This window comes from Oncorhynchus masou, unplaced genomic scaffold, assembly GCF_036934945.1.
Source record: "Oncorhynchus masou masou isolate Uvic2021 unplaced genomic scaffold, UVic_Omas_1.1 unplaced_scaffold_1334, whole genome shotgun sequence".
NCBI lineage: Eukaryota > Metazoa > Chordata > Actinopteri > Salmoniformes > Salmonidae > Oncorhynchus > Oncorhynchus masou.
This window is the reverse complement of record NW_027003218.1, coordinates 82,746-107,010: the sequence shown is the minus strand read 5'-3', so window position 1 is coordinate 107,010 and position 24,265 is coordinate 82,746. Positions and strand designations below refer to the sequence as shown.

The following is a 24,265-nucleotide window of genomic DNA, read 5'->3' as shown; positions in this document are numbered from 1 at the left end:
GTACATAACCTGGCTATGGCTGTATATAACCTGGCTATAACTGTACATAACCTGGCTATGACTGTACATAACCTGGCTATAACTGTACATAACCTGGCTATGACTGTACATAACCTGGCTATGACTGTACATAACCTGGCTATAACTGTACATAACCTGGCTATGACTGTACTGTTTTGCGTTTTCCCCAATAACGTTAAGGTTAGGATTTGGGGATGGCAAGCTGATCCTAGTTGCACAATTCTGGTAACTTTCCCCAGATTCCCAGGGTTTTCCAGGATTCCTGGATTTCCTGCTTATGCTCTCCTAATTCCAGGAACTTTCAACAAGTATTTCTGGAAAACTAGGGACTTTTGTGAATTATACTGTACTGTTTTACTCTTCTACTGAGCCTGCCTACCACTGACTGGACCAGGCGATAGACCTTATTCAGACATTGTTAATTGACTAATGTTTGACACCCCACTAGCTGTCAATATAGAACACACAGACTGAATAAGGTCTATTTCATATGGCTAATGCTCTCTCTTTCTGTCTCTCTCTTTCTCTCTCTCGCTCTTTCTGTCTCTCTCTTTCTCTCTCTCGCTCTTTCTGTCTCTCTCTTTCTCTCTCTCGCTCTTTCTTTGCTTCTCGCTTTCTCTCTCTCTCACTTTCTTTATCTTTCTCTCTCTTACTCTCTTTCTCTCTTTCTCTATTTCTCTCTCTCTCGCTCTTTCCCGCTCTGTCTTTCTCTCTCTCTCTCTCCCTCTCTCGCTCTCGCTCTTGCTCTCTCACTTTATCTCTCTCTATTTATTTCTCTCCCTCTCTCACTCTGTTTATTTCCCCCTCCCTCCCTCCCTCCCTCCCTCCCTCCCTCCCTCCCTCCCTCCCTCCCTCCCTCCCTCCCTCCCTCCAGGATGAGGAGGAGCAAGAAGAGGCAGCTAATGCCAAGACAACCCTGCAGAAGGCCAAGGAGGTGGCTGAAGTTAGTCCTCTGTCTGCCGCTAACCTCTCCATCGCTGCGTGAGTAGAGTACACATCTATCTATCTATCTATCTATCTATCTATCTATTTATCTATCTATCTATTTATCTATCTATCTATCTGTCTGTCTGTCTGTCCGTCCGTCCGTCCGTCCGTCCGTCCGTCGGTCTGTCCGTCTGTCCGTCTGTCTGTCGGTCTGTCTGTCGGTCTGTCGGTCCGTCTGTCTGTCTGTCTACAGTGCATTCGGAATGTATTCAGATCCCTTTACTTTTTCACATTTCTTACATTACAGCCTTGTTCTAATTTTTTTTTTAAGAATCCTCATCAATCTACACACAACAGCCCATAATGACAAGCGAAAACAGGTTTTTAGAATGTAAATACCTTATTTACATAAGTATTTAGACCCTTTGCTATGAGACTCTAAATTGAGCTCAGGTGTATTCTGTTTCCATTGATCATCCTTGAGATGTTTCTACAACTTGATTGGAGTCCACCTGTGGTAAATTCAATTGATTGGAAATGATTTGGAAAGGCACACACCTGTCTATATAAGGTCCCACAGTTCATGTCAGAGCAAAAAAAAAAGCCGTGAGGTCAAAGGAATTTTCCGTAGAGCTCCGAGACATGATTGTGTCGAGGCACAGATCTGGGGAAGGGTACCAAAACATTTCTGCAGCATTGAAGGTCCCCAAGAACACAGTGGTCTCCATCATTCTTAAATGGAAGAAGTTTAGAACTACCAAGACTCTTCCTAGAACTGGCCTCCCGGCCAAACTGAGCGATCGGTGGAGAAAGGCCTTGGTCAGGGAAGTGACCAAGAACCCGATGGCCACTCTGACAGAGCTCCAGAGTTCCTCTGTTACGATGAAAGAACCTTCCAGAAGGACAACCATCTCTGCAGTACTCCACCAATCAGGCCTTCATGATAGAGTGGCCAGATGGAAGCCGCTCCTCAGTAAAAGGCACGACAGCCAGCTTGGAGTTAGCCAAAAGGCACCTAAAGGACTCTCAGACCATGACAAACAAGATTCTCTGGTCTGATGAAACCAAGATTGAACTCTTTGGCCTCAATGCCAAGCACCATGTCCGGAGGAAACCTGGCACCATCCCCACGGTGAAGCATGGGAGAGATCCTTGATGAAAATCTGCTCCAGGGGGCTCAGGACCTCAGACTGGGGCAAAGTTTCACCTTCCAACAGCACAACAACCCTAAGCACATGCAGGAGTGGCTTCAGGACAAGTCTCTGAATGTCCTTGAGTGGCCCAGCCAGAGTCCGGACTTGAACCCGATCGAACATCTCTGGAGAGACCTGAAAATAGCTGTGCAGCTTGAGAGGATCTGCAGAGATTAATGGGAGAAACTCCCCAAATACAGGTGTGCCAAACGTCGTTCCCAAGAAGACCCAAACGTCATTCCCAAGAAGACTCAAACGTCATTCCCAAGAAGACTCAAATGTCATTCCCAAGAAGACCCAAACGTCATTCCCAAGAAGACTCAAACGTCATTCCCAAGAAGACTCAAACGTCATTCCCAAGAAGACCCAGAAGACCCAAACGTCATTCCCAAGAAGACTCAAACGTCATTCCCAAGAAGACCCAAACGTCATTCCCAAGAAGACTCAAACATCATTCCCAAGAAGACCCAAACGTCATTCCCAAGAAGACTCAAACGTCATGCCCAAGAAGACTCAAACGTCATTCCCAAGAAGACCCAAACGTCATTCCCAAGAAGACTCAAACGTCATTCCCAAGAAGACCCAAACGTCATTCCCAAGAAGACCCAAACGTCATTCCCAAGAAGACTCAAGGCTGTAATTGCTGCCAAAGGTGCTTCAACAAAGTACTGAATAAAGGGTCTGAATACTTATGTAAATGTGATATTTACGTTTTTTTTTATACATTTGCAAAATGGCTGTAATGTAACAAAATGTGGAAAAAGTGAAGGGGTCTGAATACTTTTTGAATGCACTGTATCTATCGATCTATCTATCTATCTATCTATCTATCTATCTATCTATCTATCTATCTATCTATATTCTATCTATCTATCTATCTCTCTATCTATCTATCTATCTATCTATCTATCTATCTATCTATCTATCTATCTATCTATCTATATTCTTTCTATCTATCTATATATCTATACTTTATCATCTATCTATCTATATTCTATCTGTCTAAATTCTATCTATATTATATACATCTATCCATATTCTATCTATATTATATCTCTATCTGTTGCTTGATCTGTGGTTATTTCAGTTGTGTCACATATGAAAGCAAATATACTGATACACTTGAAACAGTTGCTACTGTACACACACACACACACACACACACACACACACACAGTACATCAGTACTCAGTCTAATGTACACTCCAACACTCTACTCAATCCGACCAACACACACTTCAAGACTCAATCTGACGCTCACTCCATCTCCCACTCGACCTAAATCTCCATAGCCACTGAACTAGGCTTCTTCAACTTTAATCACAGTCATCATCAAGAGAGGTACAAGGTTAAATACACTACAGTAATTATGAGAAGGAGGTTAAATACACTATACTAGTTATGAGATGGAAGCATAGTTAAATATACTAGTTTGAGCTTCGAGGAGTGGCAAGGACCCATAAAACAAACTTACGAAGCATCATCAAATTTGACAGTGAGTGAGTGCACTAAAACGTAATTCCACCCTAATTCCATTCAGAGTCAATGGAAACGAGCTAAGTGGCTACGCGGCAACGCTAGCGGGCAAAGACAGACTACAGCCACAAGAATGGCATCTTCTTATCATCAAAGACAGTGACAGGAAAAGGAAATAGTTTCTACTGAAATTCTGTGGCCCTTTGAAATGTTTGATGTGCCCTTTTGTGTGTGTGTGTTCCATTGTCTGCTTTTTCTGCAAGGAGAAGCAGATTTTACATAAGCCCCTCCAGGCCTTTATGAAAAGTCCTTACCTGGTACTCTGCGCCTGTCTTAGTGGTTTTTTCCACGGAGAACAATAGGTTTAGTCATGTCTTAGAGGACGTAGGGGATGGGACAGAGGAGCGAGAGTGTGTGTACATTTCCCTGCTATACATTAACAATACTGTATTAAGATACTATTTATCAAGACTTCATGTTACACAATATGACAGGCTGCATTCACACAGGCAGCCCAATTGTGATCTTTTGACCAATCAGATCAGCTCTTTCGGGCAAAAGATTAGACCTGTGTAAATGCAGCCATAGACACACACATTCAAGGTGCCATATATCAGATGCTAATGCCTTTGACTATGTGGTGGTGATTTAAACAGAGGCACAAACACACTACTCCAACAACTAACCCCCTCCAAACACTCTTCTAAATGTTGTCATAGGACCAGTATCGCAATACTACGACACCTGATTTTCAACAGCAGGAAGGAAAACAGAAAGCAGACGAAACTCTTTGGTCCTGTAAAATATAGTGTGGTATAGCTTGAAATAGAAACATGTGACTCTGGGTGACATCGTAAGGCTGTTTGTTTCCAACAGGAGAAACTTACATTTGTTTTACCAAATGTCTATCCACATATTAAATGTGCAACCAGAGGGAAAACAACTCTGGACCACCTTTACTCCACACACAAAGACGCCTACAAAGCTCTACCTCTCCCTCCATTTGGCAAATCTGACCATAATTCCATCCTCCTGATTCCTGCTTACGAGCAAAAATTTAAGCAGGAAGCACCAGTGACTCGGTCAATAACAAAACTAAACTACAGGACTGTTTTGCTATCACAGACTGGAATATGTTCTGGGATTCTTCCAATGGCATAGAGGAATACACCACATCAGTCACTGGCTTTATCAATAAGTGCATCGATGATGTTGTCCCCACAGTGACCGTACGTACATACCCCAACCAGAACACATAGATTACATGCAACATCCGCACGGAGCTAAAGGCTAAAGCTGCCACTTTCAAGGAGCGGGACTCTAACCCGGAAGCTTGTAAGAATTCCCGCTATGTCCTCCGACAAACCATCCAATAAGCAAAGTGTCAATACAGGACGTACTACACCGGCTCGTTGGATGTGGCAGGGCTTGAAAACCATTACAGACTACAAAGGGAAGCACAGCCTAGAGTTGTCCAGTAACACGAGCCTACCAGACTAGCTAAACTACTTCTATGCTCGCTTCGAGGGAAATAACACTGAAACATGCATGAGAGCACCAGCTGTTCTGGACGACTGTGTGATCATGCCCCCCGCAGCCAATGTGAGTAAGACCTTTAAACAGGTCAACATTCACAAGGCTGCAGGGCCAGACAGAATACCAGGATGGCAAGTGTCTGACATTTTCAACCTCTCCCTGTCCGAGTCTATAATACCAAAATATTTTAAGCCGAACACCATAGTCCCTGTGCCCAACAACACTAAGCTAACCTGCCTAAATGACTACTGACCCATAGCATTCTGTAGCCATGAAGTGCTTTGAAAGGCTCACATCAACGCCATAATCCCAGACAGTCTAAACCTACTCCAATATGCATACCGCCCTAACAGATCCAGAGATTATAGATCAGAAATAGATCTCTATTTCACTCCACACTGCCCTTTCCCACCTGGACAAAAGGAACACCTATGTGAGAATGCTATTCATTGACTACAGTTCAGCATTCAACACCATAGTGCCCACGAAGCTCATCACGAAGCTAAGGACCCTGGAACTAAACACCTCCCGTTGCAACTTGATCCTGGACTTCCTGACGGGCCGCCCCCAGATGGTAAGGGTAGGCAACAACACATCCGCCACACTGATCCTCAACACAGGGGCCCCTCAGGGTGCATGCTCAGTCCCCTCCTGTACTCCCTGTTCACTCATGACTGCATGGCCAGGCATGACTCCAACACCATCATTAAGTTTGCAGATTCACAACAGTGGTAGGCCTGATCACCAACCACGACGAGACAGCTTATAGGGAGGAGGTCAGAGACCAGGCCGTGTGGTACCAGGGCAATAACCTCTCCCTCAACGTGATCAAGACAAAGGAGATACTGTGGACTACAGGAATGGAGGACTGAGCACACCCCCATTCTCATCGACGGGCCTGTAGTGGAGCAGGTTGAGAGCTTCAAGTTCCTTGGTGTCCACATCACCAACAAACTAACATGGTCCAAGCACACCAAGACAGTCGTAAAGAGGGCACGACAAAACCTATTCCCCCTCTAAAGACCGAAAAGATTTGGCATGGGTCCTCAGATGCTCAAAAGGTTCTACAGCTGCACCATCGAGAGCATCCTGACTGGTTGCATCACTGCCTGGTATGGCAACTGCTTAGCCTCAGACTGCAAGGCACTACAGAGGGTAGTGTTTAAGGCCCAGTACGTCACTGGGGCCAAGCTTCCTGCCATTCAGGATCTATATACCAGGCAGTGTCAGAGGAAGGCTCTAAAAATTGTCAAAGACTCCAGCCACCCTAGTCATAGACTGTTCTCTCTGCTACCGCATGGCAAGCGGTACCGGAGTGCCAAGTCTAGGTCCAAGAGGCTTCTAAGCAGCTTCTACCCCCAATCCATAAGACTCCTGAACATCTAATCAAATGCCCCCCCCCCCATTTACACTGCTGCTACTCTCTGTTATTATCTATGCATAGTCACTCTACCTACATGTACATATGGGGCGGCAGGTAGCCTAGTGGTTAGAGCGTTGGACTTGTAACCGAAAGTTTGCAAGATCTAATCCCCGAGCTGGGGATTCTGCCCCTGAACAAGGCAGTTAACCCACTGTTCCTAGGACGTCATTAAAAATAAGCATTTGTTCCTAACTGACTTGCCTAGTAAAATAAAGAAAAAATTACCTTGACTAACCTACTTGTAACTTTTATTTCTTATTCATATTTTTGAAACTGCATTGTTGGTTAGGGGCTTGTTAGTAAGCATTTGAATGTTGTATTCGGCGCATGTGACGAATAAAATGTCATTTGGTTTGAAGTCGCTTTATGTTGTGTTTTCTTGTGAGACTGGTATCATGACAACCCTCGTCTAAAGGTTATTTAAACATGGGAAGGTTGTAGCTGTTTTTATACACGCCACCTACCGGTGACTAACCCTCCTCCAAACCAACCGTCCCCCTTCTTCCTACACAAACACACTAACTCACTCTTCTAAACGTTGTCTAAAGGTTGTCTGAAGGGTCTGTAAATGTTCTGAGAAGGTTTACCACATCCTCTTACACTAACTGCCAGGACTCACTCTTTCACTCTTGCGAATCTTGTATATAGTAGAGGTGGAGGGAGGACATTGTTTTTATCCGATTCACCTTCCTAACACCCCTATTTCTCATGACACTAACAACACTGAGCACACTCACTCTTCTCAACGTTGTGGGAACGTTGTGGACAGGAAGAAAAACAGGAAATGTTGTGAGAAGGTTGTATATAAACGTTGTGTACGGTAGAAGTGGTGGGAGGAAGGTTGTGACGGCGTTGTGTTTATGTCGGCTGTGTCGCTCCCTCCCTCCTTGTCTCCTCTTCAGAGTGACAGTAACAAAAAGTGAGCGTATCGATGCCACAGAGAATGTGCTTGACTGGTATTTACTCGTTTATCTCATTTTACGCTTTACTTTTTTATTTTTTACTTTTGATTTGATCCTTTCCTCATCCATCCTTTTCTGATGTTGTTTTTACTTTATTTTGTAAGTTGATGTCGTTGTTTTGTTTGTGTCGTTTTTTCAGTCTGTCTTTCCGCGCTGTTTCATGATTTAGGGTTGCAACATTCTAAAAACCTCCGGGGGTAAAATATACAGATATTTGAACATTTCCAGTTGGAATATTCCAGTTGTGGTTTCTGGAAAACCTGGGAACTTTGGGAACGTTTTTGTGTTTTGCCAATCCTAATTCCTGATCCTTGTTTTGGTGTTTGTTTGTTCACTTCTGGCTGGCTGTCATTTTGTTAGTAGGTGTGATAAGCTGGCTAGCTGGGGTTGTTGGGGTCAATTCCAGTTTCAATTCAGTAGATTCAAAAGGATGAATTGAAATGTCATATTTGAATTGAAAACTGACCATTCTTTTCTATGAGGGTTTGTCATCATTCACGTCTAGAATGATCTGAAATATCTGAATCGTTGGAGGTAAGAGGTGTTAGTGAGGTACTCGAGGGGAAGTACAGGAGGGGTCATGTCATTTGGGAGGGGGGTGGGGGTGCAGTTGAGGGGGGGGCTGAAGGCTGTAACACATTTCACCCCCTACCTTCTCAAAAGTCCATGTCTCTGTCTTTGTCTCTGTCTTTGTCTCGCAAGAAGGGAATCGTTTGTATACATTGAAACAAACTGTTTGAGATTTTGTTGATATAATGTTGGTAAAATAATGTGGTTAAAAATTCAACAAACAAAAAGGCTTATTCAACAAAATCTTGTAATAAACAATTTGTGTAAAAACTACCTTAATTTGAGGTATCTGTCAGTGTTTTGGCACTTCCATCATAATCATCTTCACCACCATCATCATCATAATCATCATCATCATCACAGCAACCTCTGCAGTGTATAACTATGTGGGCTACAAGGACTCTTCTCACTGGCTGTCTGTCTGCTGTTGGGTCTATGACATCATTGCTTAGGGGGGCTGGGAGAAAACAACGTCTAGTTATCTCTTCTATCTCGTCTAGCAACATTCACAACTGATCCCCTTCTCTTCTCTTCTTTCTTATCCCTATCTTCCTCTCCGTATCTTCTTCTTCTACACTTCCCTCTCTTTCTCTCTCTCTCTCTCGCTCTCTCTCTCTGTCTCTCTCTCTTTCTTTCTTTCTTTCGTTCTTCCTTATTTTCTTTCTTTTTTTCTCTCCCCACAGTAAGGAGCAGCAGAAGAATAATAAGGCTGGTGGTAAATCCGTGTGGGAACAGAGGACCAGTGAGATAAGGAGACAGAACCTGATGACCAGCAGAGAGGCCCTGTACAACGAGATGGACACGGAGGACTGGAAGGTCAGGGGAGAGGGGGAGGGAGAGGTGAGAGACACAGAACACTGGAAGGTCAGGGGAGAGGGGGAGGGAGAGGTGAGAGACACAGAACACTGGAAGGTCAGGGGAGAGGGGGAGGGAGAGGTGAGAGACACAGAACACTGGAAGGTCAGGGGAGAGGGGGAGGGAGAGGTGAGAGACACAGAACACTGGAAGGTCAGGGGAGAGGGGGAGGGAGAGGTGAGAGACACAGAACACTGGAAGGTCAGGGGAGAGGGGGAGGGAGAGGTGAGAGACACAGAACACTGGAAGGTCAGGGGAGAGGGGGAGGGAGAGGTGAGAGACAGAACACTGGAAGATCAGGGGAGAGGGGGAGGGAGAGGTGAGAGACACAGAACACTGGAAGGTCAGGGGAGAAGAGGGAGGGAGAGGTGAGAGATACAGAACACTGGAAGGTCAGGGGAGAAGATGAGGGAGAGGAGAGAGACACAGAACACTGGAAGGTCAGGGGAGAAGAGGAGGGAGAGGTGAGAGACACAGAACACTGGAAGGTCAGGGGAGAAGAGGAGGGAGAGGTGAGAGATACAGAACACTGGAAGGTCAGGGGGAAGAGGAGGGAGAGGTGAGAGATACAGAACACTGGAAGGTCAAGGTCAGAACACTGGAAGGTCAGGGGGAAGAGGAGGGAGAGGTGAGAGATACAGAACACTGGAAGATCAGAGGAGAAGAGGAGGGAGAGGTCAGAGAGACAGAACACTGGAAGGTCAGGGGAGAAGAGGAGGGAGAGGTCAGAGAGACAGAACACTGGAAGTTCAGGGGAGAAGAGGAGGGAGAGGTCAGAGAGACAGAACACTGGAAGGTCAGGGGAGAAGAGGAGGGAGAGGTGAGAGACACAGAACACTGAAAGGTCAGGGGAGAAGAGGAGGGAGAGGTGAGAGATACAGAACACTGGAAGGTCAGGGGAGAAGAGGAGGGAGAGGTGAGAGATACAGAACACTGGAAGGTCAGGGGGAAGAGGAGGGAGAGGTGAGAGATACAGAACACTGGAAGGTCAGGGGAGAAGAGGAGGGAGAGGTGAGAGAGACAGAACACTGGAAGTTCAGGGGAGAAGAGGAGGGAGAGGTGAGAGAGACAGAACACTGGAAGTTCAGGGGAGAAGAGGAGGGAGAGATGAGAGACACAGAACACTGGAAGGTCAGGGGAGAAGAGGAGGGAGAGGTGAGAGACACAGAACACTGGAAGGTCAGGGGAGAAGAGGAGGGAGAGGTGAGAGACACAGAACACCCGAAGGTCAGGGGAGAAGAGGAGGGAGAGGTGAGAGACACAGAACACTGGAAGGTCAGGGGAGAAGAGGGAGGGAGAGGTGAGAGACACAGAACACTGGAAGGTCAGGGGAGAAGAGGAGGGAGAGGTGAGAGATACAGAACACTGGAAGGTCAGAGGAGAGGAGGGAGAGATGAGAGACACAGAACACTGGAAGGTCAGGGGAGAAGAGGAGGGAGAGGTGAGAGATACAGAACACTGGAAGGTCAGGGGAGAAGAGGAGGGAGAGGTGAGAGATACAGAACACTGGAAGGTCAGGGGAGAAGAGGAGGGAGAGGTGAGAGATACAGAACACTGGAAGGTCAGGGGAGAAGAGGAGGGAGAGGTGAGAGACAGAACACTGGAAGGTCAGGGGAGAAGAGGAGGGAGAGGTGAGAGAGACAGAACACTGGAAGATCAGGGGAGAAGAGGAGGGAGAGGTGAGAGATACAGAACACTGGAAGGTCAGGGGAGAAGAGGAGAGAGAGGTGAGAGATACAGAACACTGGAAGGTCAGGGGAGAAGAGGAGGGAGAGGTGAGAGATACAGAACACTGGAAGTTCAGGGGAGAAGAGGAGGGAGAGGTGAGAGAGACAATTAAACTGGGACATTTCACAGTCCTTTTTTACTGTCTAGTTATGCATGTCAGTACAGTGTAACTTCAACAGTAACTAATCGTACAGTGTAAATGTAGTGTAAAAAATAGTAACAGAGATTGTAGTACTGTACTGAATGATTACACATTAATAACAACACTGTAGTGTAAAATGTTACCCATAGAGCCTCAGATAAACTGATACTGTGTATATACACTACCGGTCAAAAGTTTTAGAACACCTACTCATTCAAGGGTTTTTCTTTATTTTTACTATTTTTACATTGTAGAATAATAGTGAAGACATCAAAACTATGAAATATCACATATGGAATCATGTAGTAACCAAAAAATATTTGAGATTCTTCAAATAGCCACCCTTTGCCTTGATGACAGCTTTGCACACTCTTGGCATTTGCAATCATCAGGAGTCAACTGTGTGTATATATATATAGTAGGTCAGCAAACCTGAGATTTATGGTTTATAATGAACCCCATGTTGGTGCCTATGGTTTATAATGAACCCCATGTTGGTGCCTATGGTTTATAATGAACCCCATATTGGTGCCTATGGTTTATAATGAACACCATGTTGGTGCCTATGGTTTATAATGAACACCATGTTGGTGCCTATGGTTTATAATGAACCCCATGTTGGTGACTATGGTTTATAATGAACCCCATATTGGTGCCTATGGTTTATAATGAACCCCATGTTGGTGCCTATGGTTTATAATGAACCCCATGTTGGTGCCTATGGTTTATAATGAACACCATATTGGTGCCTATGGTTTATTATGGACCCCATGTTGGTGCCTATGGTTTATAATGAACACCATATTGGTGCCTATGGTTTATAATGAACACCATATTGGTGCCTATGGTTTATAATGAACACCATATTGGTGCCTATGGTTTATAATGAACCCCAAATGGGTGCCTATGGTTTATAATGGACCCCATGTTGGTGCCTATGGTTTATAATGAACACCATATTGGTGCCTATGGTTTATAATGAACCCCATGTTGGTGCCTATGGTTTATAATGGACACCATATTGGTGCCTATGGTTTATAATGAACACCATGTTGGTGCCTATGGTTTATAATGAACACCATATTGGTGCCTATGGTTTATAATGAACACCATATTGGTGCCTATGGTTTATAATGGACCCCATATTGGTGCCTATGGTTGCAAAGGGATGATATATTACTGGAACTTTCGAATTTTGCCGGTAAACTACCAGAATTTCTGTGTTGCCTTATCACATGTAAAATATATCGAATAATCAAATAAGATGATTTGAAAATAAAAAATGGAATGACTAAACCGTAAAACATTGTCCTAAAAATAAAGAATCAACTTAGTGAATACCACTGGTGTTTAATATGAGTTTCAGCATAATATATAATTTCTATATTTCTTTACACTTTTATTTATTTTACTGTGTCAGTATTTCAACGTTGTAAATGTTCTGCCTCAAAACTGGTGGCTGTTGTGGAAAAAGGCAACAGTTGGAAGAGTTGCAGAGTAAATTGAAAATAACGCCGTTGTTGATTAAATGCTTTTTCCATTAACGAGGCTATTTTCTCTTGAACCATATGGTCTATCCACTAGAAACTTATGGACAATATGTGAATAAATTTTTTATTACGTTATTCAGGTCTGAATGACCAAAGTTACCATAGATTGCCATAGATTACCTGTTAATTACCAAAATTACAGACGATTCCGGTAACTTTGGTAAATTACTGGTAGCTATTGGTGCCAAAAATGTCCCACTAGTTACATCCACAATTAGAACCTTTGGTGACAAAATGGCGGACTGTTTGCTAAACTCTGTATATCTCTGGTTCTCGGAGTAGGGTTCAGGAAAGGAGAAAGGATTTGAGTTAGAAGAGAATAAACTTTTCTTTATTTATGGAAGAATCTTAACTTGAGGTCCACGTGTTAGGATTCTGCCCTTGTTGTTTGCCTATATAAAGTAAATTATTGATCCGGTTTCAGAAGATAACATCATTACCATCCTTAACCCCCTCCCTCCCCAGGTGTCGTACCCCCATCGTGCGGGGGACATGAAGACCCACCTGGACCGTCCGCTGGTGGTCAACCCCCAGGACAACCGCAACAACAACACCAACAAGACCCGGCCCGGAGAGCCCCCTCTAGACCCGCAGGACACCCTGGGCCAGCAGAGGGCTGAAGAATACATCAGACGCCAGGCCTGCTACCATCAGAGGAACAGGGGGGGTGAACCAAGGGGGGGTAGTGGCCCAGAGAGAGAGGCCCGTCTGGGGCACGGGGGGAGCAGATTGTCCCTGCAGACGCTGGAGGGTGTTGAAGAGAGAAGGGAACATGGAAGGAGATGTAGGCATAAAGAAGGGAAGGAGGGGAGGAGTGTGTCACCGCATTATAGCGAGGGAGGAGTGGGGGATGAGAAGAGGAGGCACAGGAGGGTTAGGAGGGAGGGGGAGGAGGGAGGGAGAAGGCATAAGTGTAAGGGGACAGAAGGGGTAGTGGTAGGGGAGGGGGTGAGGTAGAGGGGGAGGGGAGGAGGCCGAGGCGTCATCGGCATGGAGAGAGGAGCCGACAGCATCGAGTTAGAAAGTAAGTGACAGAGGATCCGTGTGTCTGTGTCTGAATCTGTCAATATCAAACCTAATGTTTCCTTTGGGGGTCAAAATTACGTACACTACCATTCAAAAGTTTGGGGTCACTTACAAATGTCCTTGTTTTCCATGAAAACATACATGAAATTAGTTGAGAAATGAATAGGACATATAGTCAAGACATTGACAAGGTTATAAATAATGATTTTTAATTGAAATAATAATTGTGTCCTTCAAACTTTGCTTTCGTCAAATCAAATCAAATCTTCCATTTGCAGCAATTACAGCCTTGCAGACCTTTGGCATTCTAGTTGTCAAGTTGTTGAGGTAATCTGAAGAGATTCCACCCCATGCTTCCTGAAGCACCTCCCACAAGTTGGATTGGCTTGATGGGCACTTCTTACGTACCATACGGTCAAGCTGCTCCCACAACAGCTCAATAGGGTTGAGATCCGGTGATTGTGCTGGCCACTCCCTTATAGACAGAATACCAGCTGACTGCTTCTTCCCTAAATAGTTTGTGCGTAGTTTGGAGCTGTGCTTTGAGTCATTGTCCATTGTCTGTACGCCTATGTAGATATTCCATAAAAAATCTGCCTTTTCCAACATTAACAATGTCTACACTGTATTTCTGATCAATTTGATGTTATTTTAATGAACAATTTTTTTTTGCTTTTCTTTAAAAGAAAAAGACATTTCTAAGTGACCCCAAATTTTTGAACGGTAGTGTAGATTGCTATTGATTTGTTGAAGCCAGTGTCCTGTACTGTATGTCATTAAATGAGCAGCATAGTAACTATGTTTTTTCAAGATGTCCTTGCGCCTGCCTCCCCCAAACTCTACCCCCTCTCACTCTTCCTCTCCTTCCCTCTCCCTCCCACTCCTCCCACCCCCATCCCTCCGTCAGAGACCACCACTGCAGTGGCCCCAACCTCTCCACCGCTCGGCCCATCCTCAGACAGGACAGTCAGTACAGGGAAGACCTAGACAACCTCCTCAACAACAGCAAACTGCACGACCACACCCTCCACCCGCTGCCCCCAGACCACCCTGACCTTGTGAATAACCTCCTGAACCGCAGTGTGACAGCAGACACACACCACCATAGTATGGACAGTCTAATTCTGACCAGTATGGCCAAGCCGGCTCATACAGTCGTGGATATGATGCCTCCTGTCTATCCATATCCCTCCACCAATGCCATCCTGCAAGGTGGGTGGGTGTGTGGGGGGAAGGCGGGGTGTGTGGGGGGGGAAGGCGGGGTGTGTGGGGGGGAAGGCGGGGTGTGTGTGTTTGTGTGAGTTTATGTATGGGTGGTGAATGTACTATTTTGATCATTCTAATACTTTGACACTCTCTCTTGACTCTCTTCAACTCTCTCTCTCTCTTCATCTCTCTCTCTCGCTCTCTCCTATTTTCCTCTCTTCATCTCAGTGAACAAGAATGCAAACACAGACCAGAAAAAGAAGGATGAGGAGAAGAAGGAGGAAGAGGAGGATGAAGGGGGCGATGAAGATGGTCCCAAACCAATGCCCCCGTTCAGCTCCTGTTTCATACTGTCCACCACCAACCCGTGAGTGTGTGTGTGTGTGTGTGTGTGTGTGTGTGTGTGTGTGTGTGTGTGTGTGTGTGTGTGTGTGTGTGTGTGTGTGCGTGCGTGCGTGTGTGCGTGTGTGTGTGTACGTGGGTGTTGTACACTATATATAAAAGTATGTGGACACCCCTTCAAATTAGTGGATTCAGCCATTTCAGCCAGACTCGTTGATGACAGGTGTATATAATCGACCACCGAGTACTGTAGCACATAGAGCATAAAAATAGTCTGTCCTCAGTTGCAACTCTCACTACCAAGTTCCAAACTGCCTCTGGAAGCAACGTCAGCACAATAACTAACTGGTTTCCATGTAAGATCACCATGCGCAATGCCAAGCGTCGCCTGGAGTGGTGTAAAGCTCGACCAGGATATCCCAGCCAGACAAACCCTCCCCTAACCCGGACAATGCCTCCCCTAACCCGGACAAACCCTCCCCTAACCCGGACACACCCTCCCCTAACCTGGACAAACCCTCCCCTAACCCGGACAAACCCTCCCCTAACCCGGACAAACCCTCCCCTAACCCAGACAAACCCTCCCCTAACCCGGACAAACCCTCCCCTAACCCAGACAAACCCTCCCCTAACCCGGACAAACCCTCCCCTGGACAAACCCTCCCCTAACCCGTCCCTAACCCGGACAAACCCTCCCCTAACCCGCAAACCCTCCCTAACCCGGACAACGCTTAGACCACTGCACCACTCGGGAGGCTGTGAAGGGATATCTTAATGCAACAGCAGACATTCTAGTCGATTCTGTGCTTCCAACTTTGTGGCAACAGTTTGGGGAAGGCCCTTTCCTGTTTCATCATGACAATGCCCCTGTGCACAAAGTGTTGTCCATACAGAAATGGTTTGTTGAGATCGGTATGGAAGAACTTAATTGGCCTGCACAGAGCCCTGACCTCAACCCCATCGAACACCTTTGGGATGATTTGGAAAGCTGACTGCAAGCCAGGCCTAATCGCCCAACATCCGTACATGACCTCACTAATGACCTCACTCTTGTGGCTGAATGGAAGCAAGTCCCCGCAGCAATGTTCCAACATCCAGTAGCAGCAAAGAGGGAACCAACTCCATATTAATGCCCATGATTTTGGAATGAGATGTTCGAGTAGAAGTCCACCTACTTTTGGTCATATGGTGTATGTGTGAGAGAGAGAAGTGATGTTCCATTCAGGAAACAGAAGAGGGGAGTACCAGTCCAATCTTAACCACACAGAACGGAGCACAGACCAAGTTCCCGGATGCGTAGTCCATTTGGTCAAATGTTGGAACATGCAAGGAGCCCCATGATTCCTGGAAGATAAGACAGAGTAACAAGCCAGCTCCACAAACAGCATGCATCACTTTGTGGGTGCGGTGTATTGTGTGTGTGTGTTGCAGGTTCCGTAGGTGCTGCCACTACATCCTGACCAGGAAGTACTTTGAGTTCAGTATCCTGTCTGTGATCGCAATGAGCAGCATCGCCCTGGCTGCAGAGGACCCTGTCTGGCCTGAGTCACCAAGCAACCAAGTGAGACACTTCTTTCTGTTTCTCTCCTGTGCTTTTCTTTCTATCCAGCTGTCTCTGTTGCTCTTTCCACTCGTGTTGTGTGTGTATATTTCTCTGAATTGCCTCTCAACAACATGAGACAACACCTCTGTGCTTGTCTGTCTCACCAACGTGAGACACCTCTACGCCTGCCTCGCTGACTCTTTCACTGTCTATGTCTCTCTATATATATTTCTCTCTCTCTCTGTCTCTCTATATATCTTTCTCTCTCTCTCTCTCTCTGTCTCTCTCTCTCTCTGTCTCTCTCTGTCTCTCTTCTCTCTCTGTCTCTGTCTCTCTCTCTGTCTGTCTCTGTCTCTCTCTGTCTGTCTCTGTCTCTCTCTGTCTCTGTCTGTCTTCTCTCTTTTGTTGTCTGTGTGAGTGTCTCTATTTGTCTGCCTCTCTCTTTCTTCCTTTATATGTGACTATATGTCTCTCTCTCTCTCTGTCTCTATCTCTATAATGTGTATGTATAGTGTACTGTGATCTATCTCTCTGTACTCTATATATCTCTGTTTCTCTCTGTCTCTCTATCTCTATAATGTCTCTCTCTGTGACCTCTCTCTCTGTCTCTCTCTGTCTGTCTCTGTCTCTCTGTCTGTCTCTGTCTCTCTCTGTACAGTGTACAGGTATGTGATCTATATATCTATATAATGTGTATGTATAGTCTGTCTGTCTTCTCTCTTTTGTTGTCTGTGTGAGTGTCTTTCTCTGTCTGTTTGTCTCTCAGTTTGTCTGCCTCTCTCTTTCTTCCTTTACAGGTATGTGACCTATATGTCTCTATCTATTTCTATAATGTGTATGTATAGTGTACAGGCATGTGACCTATCTGTCTCTATCTATCTCTATAATGTGTATGTATAGTGTACAGGTATGTGATCTATATATCTATGTGTATGTATAGTGTACAGGCATGTGACCTATATATCTCTATAATGTGTATGTATAGTGTACAGGTATGTGACCTATCTGTCTCTATCTATTTCTATAATGTGTATGTACAGTGTACAGATATGTGACCTATCTGTCTATATCTATTTCTATAATGTGTATGTATAGTGTACAGGTATGTGATCTATATATCTATATAATGTGTATGTACAGTGTACAGGTATGTGACCTATCTGTCTATATCTATTTCTATAATGTGTATGTATAGTGTACAGGCATGTGACCTATCTGTCTCTATCTATTTCTATAATGTGTATGTATAGTGTACAGGTATGTGATCTATATATCTCTATAATGTGTATGTATAGTGTACAGGTATGTGATCTATCTATCTCTATAATGTGTATGTATAGTGTACAGGTATGTGACCTATCTGTCTATATCTATTTCTATAATGTGTATGTATAGTGTACAGGTATGTGATCTATATATCTCTATAATGTGTATGTATAGTGTACAGGTATGTGACCTATCTGTCTATATCTATTTCTATAATGTGTATGTATAGTGTACAGGTATGTGATCTATATATATCTATAATGTGTATGTATAGTGTACAGGTATGTGATCCTATATATCTCTATAATGTGTATGTATAGTGTACAGGTATGTGACCTATCTTGGTACCTCTACTCTGTCATTCTCAGGTGCTGAAATACTTTGACTATGTCTTCACGGGTGTCTTCACGTATAGTGTACAGGTATGTGATGTATCTATCTATATAATGTATAGTGTACAGTGTGATCTATATATCTATATAATGAGATGTTGATCAAGGTAGTATACAGAGTGTTAATGTCTGTCTTAGCGTCTGTATACATGTATACGTGTGCTTGCGTTCATGAGTGCCCTATTGTGTGTGTGTGTGTGCGTGTGTGTGTGTGTGTGTGTGTGTGCGTGTGTGTGTGGTGTGTGTGTGTGTGTGCGTGTGTGCGTGTGTTGATCGTGTTCGTGTGTGTGTGTGTGTGTGTGTGTGTGTGTGTGTGTGTGTGTGTGTGTGTGTGTGTGTGTGTGTGTGTGTGTGTGTGTGTGTGTGTGTGTGTGTGTGTGGTGTGTGTGGTGTGTGTGTGGTGTGTGTACTAACACCTCTCCTTTCCTCTGTCCCCAGATGGTGGTGCTAGGCCTGTTCTTACATCAGGGTTCATACTTCAGGGACCTGTGGAACATCCTGGACTTTATAGTGGTTAGTGGTGCTCTGGTGGCCTTCGCCTTCACGTAAGTGTCCCCCCCCCCTCAGCTCTGTCTCCCCCCTCTTGACCCACACTCCTCTTTTCATCACCCTGTCTTTCAGTCGTCTCTCACTCCTTTGCCTGATGCCTTGTCTGGCCCTTACTGCCTCAACACTTTATATGTAGTCTCTCTGTCCTGTATTTCCATGTTCTCTCTCTTTCTCATCCCTCCGTCTCTCGTTTCCTCTGTGCCTGTTGCTCTGTTTCCTGGCCTAACACTGTCTGTGTGTCTCTCTTTCTTGTCATTGTTTTTGTTGATTGTTTGTTGGTTATTTCTCTGACTAGTCACACAGCACGGGCCTGACCTCTTTCTCTCTCTCTCTCTACCCATCTCTCTCTCCGTCCTAAGCGGCCTCTCCATCTCTGTGTCTTTGTGTCTCATCCACTCTCTCACTATGAGACTCAACTCTCTAGTCTATCTGCCTTTTCCATGTCTTTCATTCATTATTTCATCACATCTGCACATTTCACTCTTTACACTCCTCTCAACCAGCCACAAGTCAGCCGGCCATCTTACTAATGATTCCTCCAGTTTACCTTACACGACTCACTCCAACACCCCCCCACCACCACCTTCCCAAACCTAGCCCTCAGCTGCCCTCCCACCCAACTACTTGCATCTAACCCCTGCCTCCCATCTCCCTCCCCAACCTAGCTCACTGTTGCATCCCCCTCCAACCTGCCTTCCCCCAAAAACCTCCCAACTCCCCCAAACCCCACTAAATGCACCCCTACCCAATCACCCGACCACCTAATCCCTCCCCCAACTTTCTCCACATCTCCCAGCCTTCAACTGCACCCAATCATCCTCTCCCTCCCACCCCCTCACCCAAACCTCCCCCTGAGAGCGCCCCTGTCCCCTTACGCTGTGTGAGGCTGAGGGTTCCCCAGGCACCCGGTAACCCTCTAGTGCCCAGGTCGTTCTGGTTCAGAGCTGCGAGGCACACACCTTGCCCTGTCCTCCCGTTACATCACACACCCCACACACGCACACCTCACACACTCACACACCTCACACACACACACCTTTACACACCCGTTAATGGTTACCGGTAATCACTCCACTCATCCACCAGAAGAGCAGGTATTTTACTGTTTATTATCCTCTGCACGGCCTGGGGGAGCCTGGGGGAGCCGAGAAAGGGAAGGAGGGAGGAGAGGGGTGAATGTTTGGGGCAGGTCACTGAGGGTGGAATGATTTTTTATCTTGAGATATTGTCCGCAGTTGTATATGGATGTATGTGCCTGATTATGAATGAGCGAGAGAATGGAGACGGAGGATGGAGGAAGGAGAGAGAGAAGGAAAGAATGAAAGAGAGTGTGTGTGTACATCCTCCTCAGCTCCAATGGCCTGCCTGCACTGGTACTCACATGGATTACATGATGACATCACACAAAGCTGGCTGGGATGTGTTACGACAAGGTGCTGACAGTGTTGATGATTTAACAAGAGGAAGAAGCTGAACGTGTCCTGGTGTCTTCACGGCAATGTCGGATTGAGATGTCACTAACATTCTATGATGCAGAATGTGACCAATGTTTTGATCTGTGCTACACATAGAATTAGGAATTAGAATACTAGAATGGTCATGGACCTTCTTATGATGGGATCAAGGTCAGCCATTTTGGTCAGGGCATTGGTCAACCGTGGTTTGCCAGTGCTGTGATAAGATATTGTGTAAAATAATGAATTTGAAGAATTTATCTGCACTGTGTTTGTCAGCTAGCTAGCCAGACAGTTTTAGAGGAATGATTCCAATAATTATTCAAATAAACTGCCAATATGCCAACATTCCATTGAAACAATGCAGTCAACCCACAGCCATACACTGGCTGACATCAGTTGATGACAGGACTTAGACAAGTTGTAAATGCAACAAGTACTGATTGAATCATATAATAGCACTCACATCATTCAAAGAAAACTAAAATAGAGACATTAATGGTCTGTTTACATATATTTTAGAGGCTATTTACAGACGTGGTAAAAGTTACCCATTTTCATACTTGAGTAAAAGTTAAGATGCCTTAATAGAAAATGACTCAAGTGAAAGTGAAAGTCACCCAGTATAAATATACTTAAGTATCATAAAGGAAATGTAATTGCAAAAATATACTAATGCTTTGCTGACAGCGATTTTGCTATGGCTTTAGTCATCCACCTAGCAAGAGGGCAATATTTTATTCATAGTATAGTGTGTAGTAGCCTTCACCTGGACTTGTTCATTTATGTCTGAGAAGGAAACACTTTTTGACCCAGATGATCGAGTACAATAAAAATATAATAAAACATATACACAGATGATGATAAATGAAATGACATTGTGAATGAATAAGCCTTTTATATGTTATAATATAGTTTAGTATATAGTTATAGTCTGTTTTAGGAACAGCTACCCAAAATATTTCACCTTCTTTATTACCTTACCAAACATATCATGACATTAGTGAGAGTCAAAATCTATCAAATGTGAGATTGTCTAAACATTTGGGCCATTGAAACAGTGAGTATTCCTCCTACAGACAACGGGAGAAGGGCTATGTAAAGGGCATTTTGTTTAACTTCCACAAATATATATATTTTTTTTTACTTACTTTAGGTTTAAGGAAGTGTGTGGGTCCCATTATTTATTGTAGTGCTAGGAAGGTTACGTTGCAGTGATATAAATTGATGTTATGCTGCTGTTGACCACCAGAGGGAGTCCAATATAAGTTTATTTGACAGGACCATTTTTTTTTACCATTATTTAACTTGGCAAGTCAGTTAAGAGCAAATTCTTATTTTTAATGATGGCCTGGGAACAGTGGCTTAATAACTTCCTTGATCAGAATGACAGAATTTACCTTGTCAGCTCAGGGATTTGATCTTGCAACTTTTCGGTTGTTAGTCCAACGCTCTAACCACTAGGCTATCTGCCGCCCCAATGGTCCTAGGAAGGTCTGGATCGCTAGATTCCTGTCTTCTGACATGAAATGGTGGAAAATCAATAAAACTGGGTTTGAGTCCAGACTCTGTCGCAGCCAGCCGCGACCGGGAGGCCCATGGGGCGGCGCACAATTGGCCTAGCGTCGTCCGGGTTAGGGAGGGTTTGGCCGGCAGGGATATCCTTGTCTCATCGCACACTAGCGACTCCTGTGGAGAGCCGGGCGCAGTGCACGCTGACCAGGTCCCTAGGGGTATGGTGCTTCCTTCGACACATTGGTGCGGCTGGCTTCCGGGTTGGATGCGCGCTGTTGTTTCGGGGACGCATGGCTCTCGACCTTCGCCTCTCCCGAGTCCGTGTGGGAGTTGTAGCGATGAGACAAGACAGTAACGACAAAACAATTGGATACCACGAAATTGGGGAGAAAAAGGGGGTTAAAAAATAAGAAATGTAGTGAAGTTGTCGAAAATATAAAAAGTCAAGTACAAATACCCCAAACTACTATTTTCACTTAAGTACTTTACAACACTGGCTATTAATACAGACAATTTGTATAAACCCTTATAAACTATCTTTGTAATTATATGACAATATTTTAGGTTGACAATAATTATATTACACAATTTCTGATAAATCACATGTCTTACTTTTATTTTCCCGCATAAGTAAAATCAGGAATCTACTGCCAGTCATTCCAATTAGACTGGTCTGAAGTTCTCCCTGTCCAATATTGCTTCCATTTTCACCCCATTCTGGACCTTTGAGGATTTATGACATGGCCCCTCTAGTAATTTAATTGGATCTCTATGGTGCTACCAAGGTGACCTTTTGTGTTTCTGGACAGCTGCAGGTTGCTATGGTTACTAGATTGTTCATGTAGCGTGAATGTGACAATAACAAGGTCGCTAGGGTAACTTGATTGATGATGTAACATGCAGTAATTGTACATGTGCATTGAAAGAGTGTGACAAGTACAACGCCAGGAGACTGAGGAAGGTGTACATACAAGGGTGTATATATGCACAGCATTGATCAGTACATATCCAGTGCCTTGCAAAACTATTCATCACCTTGGTGTTTTTCCTATTTTGTTGCATTACACCCTGTAATTTAAATTGATTTTTATTTGGATTTCATATAATGGACATACACAAAATAGTCCAAATTGGTCAAGTGAAATTTAAAAAATTACTTGTTTCAAAAAAATTCAACAAAACGAAATTGGAAAAGTGGTGCGTGCATATGTATTCACCCCCTTTGCTATGAAGCTCCTAAATAAGATCTGGTGCAACCAATTACCTTCAGAAGTCACATAATTAGTTAAATAAAGTTCACCTGTGTGCAATCTAAGTGTCACATGATCTGTCACATGATCTCAGAATATATACACCTGTTCTGAAAGGCTCCAGAGTCTGCAACACCACTAAGCAAGTGGCTCCATGAAGACCAAGGAGCTCTACAAACAGATCAGGGACAAAGCTGTGGAGAGATACAGATCAGGGTTGGGTTATAAAAAAAGTGAAACTTTTAACACCATTAAATCCATTATTAAAAAATAGAAAGAATATGGCACCACAACAAACCTGCCAAGAGAGGGCCACCCACCAAAACTCACGGACCAGGCAAGGAGGGCATTAATCAGAGAGGCAACAAAGAGACCAAAGATAACCCTGAAGGAGCTGCAAAGCTCCACAGCGGAGATTGGAGTATCTATCCATAGGACCACTTTAAGCCATACTCTCCACAGAGCTGGGCTTTACGGAAGAGTGTCCAGAAAAAAGCCATTGCTTAAAGAAAAAAATAAGCAAACATGTTTGTTGTTTGCCAAAGGTCATGTGGGAGACTTCCCAAACATATGGAAGAAGGCACTCTGGTCAGATGAGACAAGAATTGAGCTTTTTGGCCATCAAGGAAAACACCATGTCTGGCACAAACCCAACACCGCTCATCACCCCGAGGACACCATCCCGACCGTGAAGCATGGTGGTGTAGCATCATGCTGTGGGGATGTTTTTCATCGGCAGGGACTGGGAAACTGGTCAGAATTGAAGGAATGATAGATGGTGGTAAATACAGAGAAATTCTTGAGGGAAACCTGTTTCAGTCTTCCAGAGATTTGAGACTGGGACGACGGAGGTTCACCTTCCAGCAGGACAATGACCCTAAGCATACTGATAAAGCAAAACGAGTGGTTTAAGGGGAAACATTTAAATGTCTTGGAATGGCCTAGTGAAAGCTCAGACCTCAATCCAGTTGAGAATCTGTGGTATGACTTAAAGACTGCTGTACACCAGCGGAACCCATCCAACTTGAAGGAGCTGGAGCAGTTTTGGGCAAAAATCCCAGTGGCTAGATGTGCCAAGCTTACAGAGACATGCAGCTGTAATTGCTGCAAAAGGTGGCTCTACAAAGTATTGACTTTGGGGGGGTGAATAGTTATGCACGCTCAAGTTTCAAAATGTTGCATCTTCAAAGTGGTAGGTATGTTGTGTAAATCAAATGATACAACCCCCCCCCCTAAAATCAATTTTAATTCCAGGTTGTAAGGCAACAAAATAGGAAAAATGCCAAAGGGGTGAATACTTTGGCAAGCCACTGTATACTTTTATGTATGATGTGTCTGT

The 24,265-nt window shown here is 44.5% G+C and overlaps 1 protein-coding gene across 1 annotated transcript in view; it reads left to right on the top strand.

The window, feature by feature from the left end:
* LOC135530406 (voltage-dependent P/Q-type calcium channel subunit alpha-1A-like) overlaps nucleotides 1-24,265 on the top strand; it is an 85,406-nt gene that overhangs the window by 12,013 nt on the left and 49,128 nt on the right. Inside the window, 10 exon segments of the mRNA XM_064958739.1 lie at nucleotides 896-1,002; nucleotides 8,792-8,948; nucleotides 12,849-13,326; nucleotides 13,329-13,407; nucleotides 14,317-14,621; nucleotides 14,844-14,982; nucleotides 16,389-16,518; nucleotides 18,135-18,182; nucleotides 18,254-18,265; nucleotides 18,597-18,703. Of these exon segments, the coding sequence (XP_064814811.1) occupies nucleotides 896-1,002; nucleotides 8,792-8,948; nucleotides 12,849-13,326; nucleotides 13,329-13,407; nucleotides 14,317-14,621; nucleotides 14,844-14,982; nucleotides 16,389-16,518; nucleotides 18,135-18,182; nucleotides 18,254-18,265; nucleotides 18,597-18,703 (1,562 nt within the window).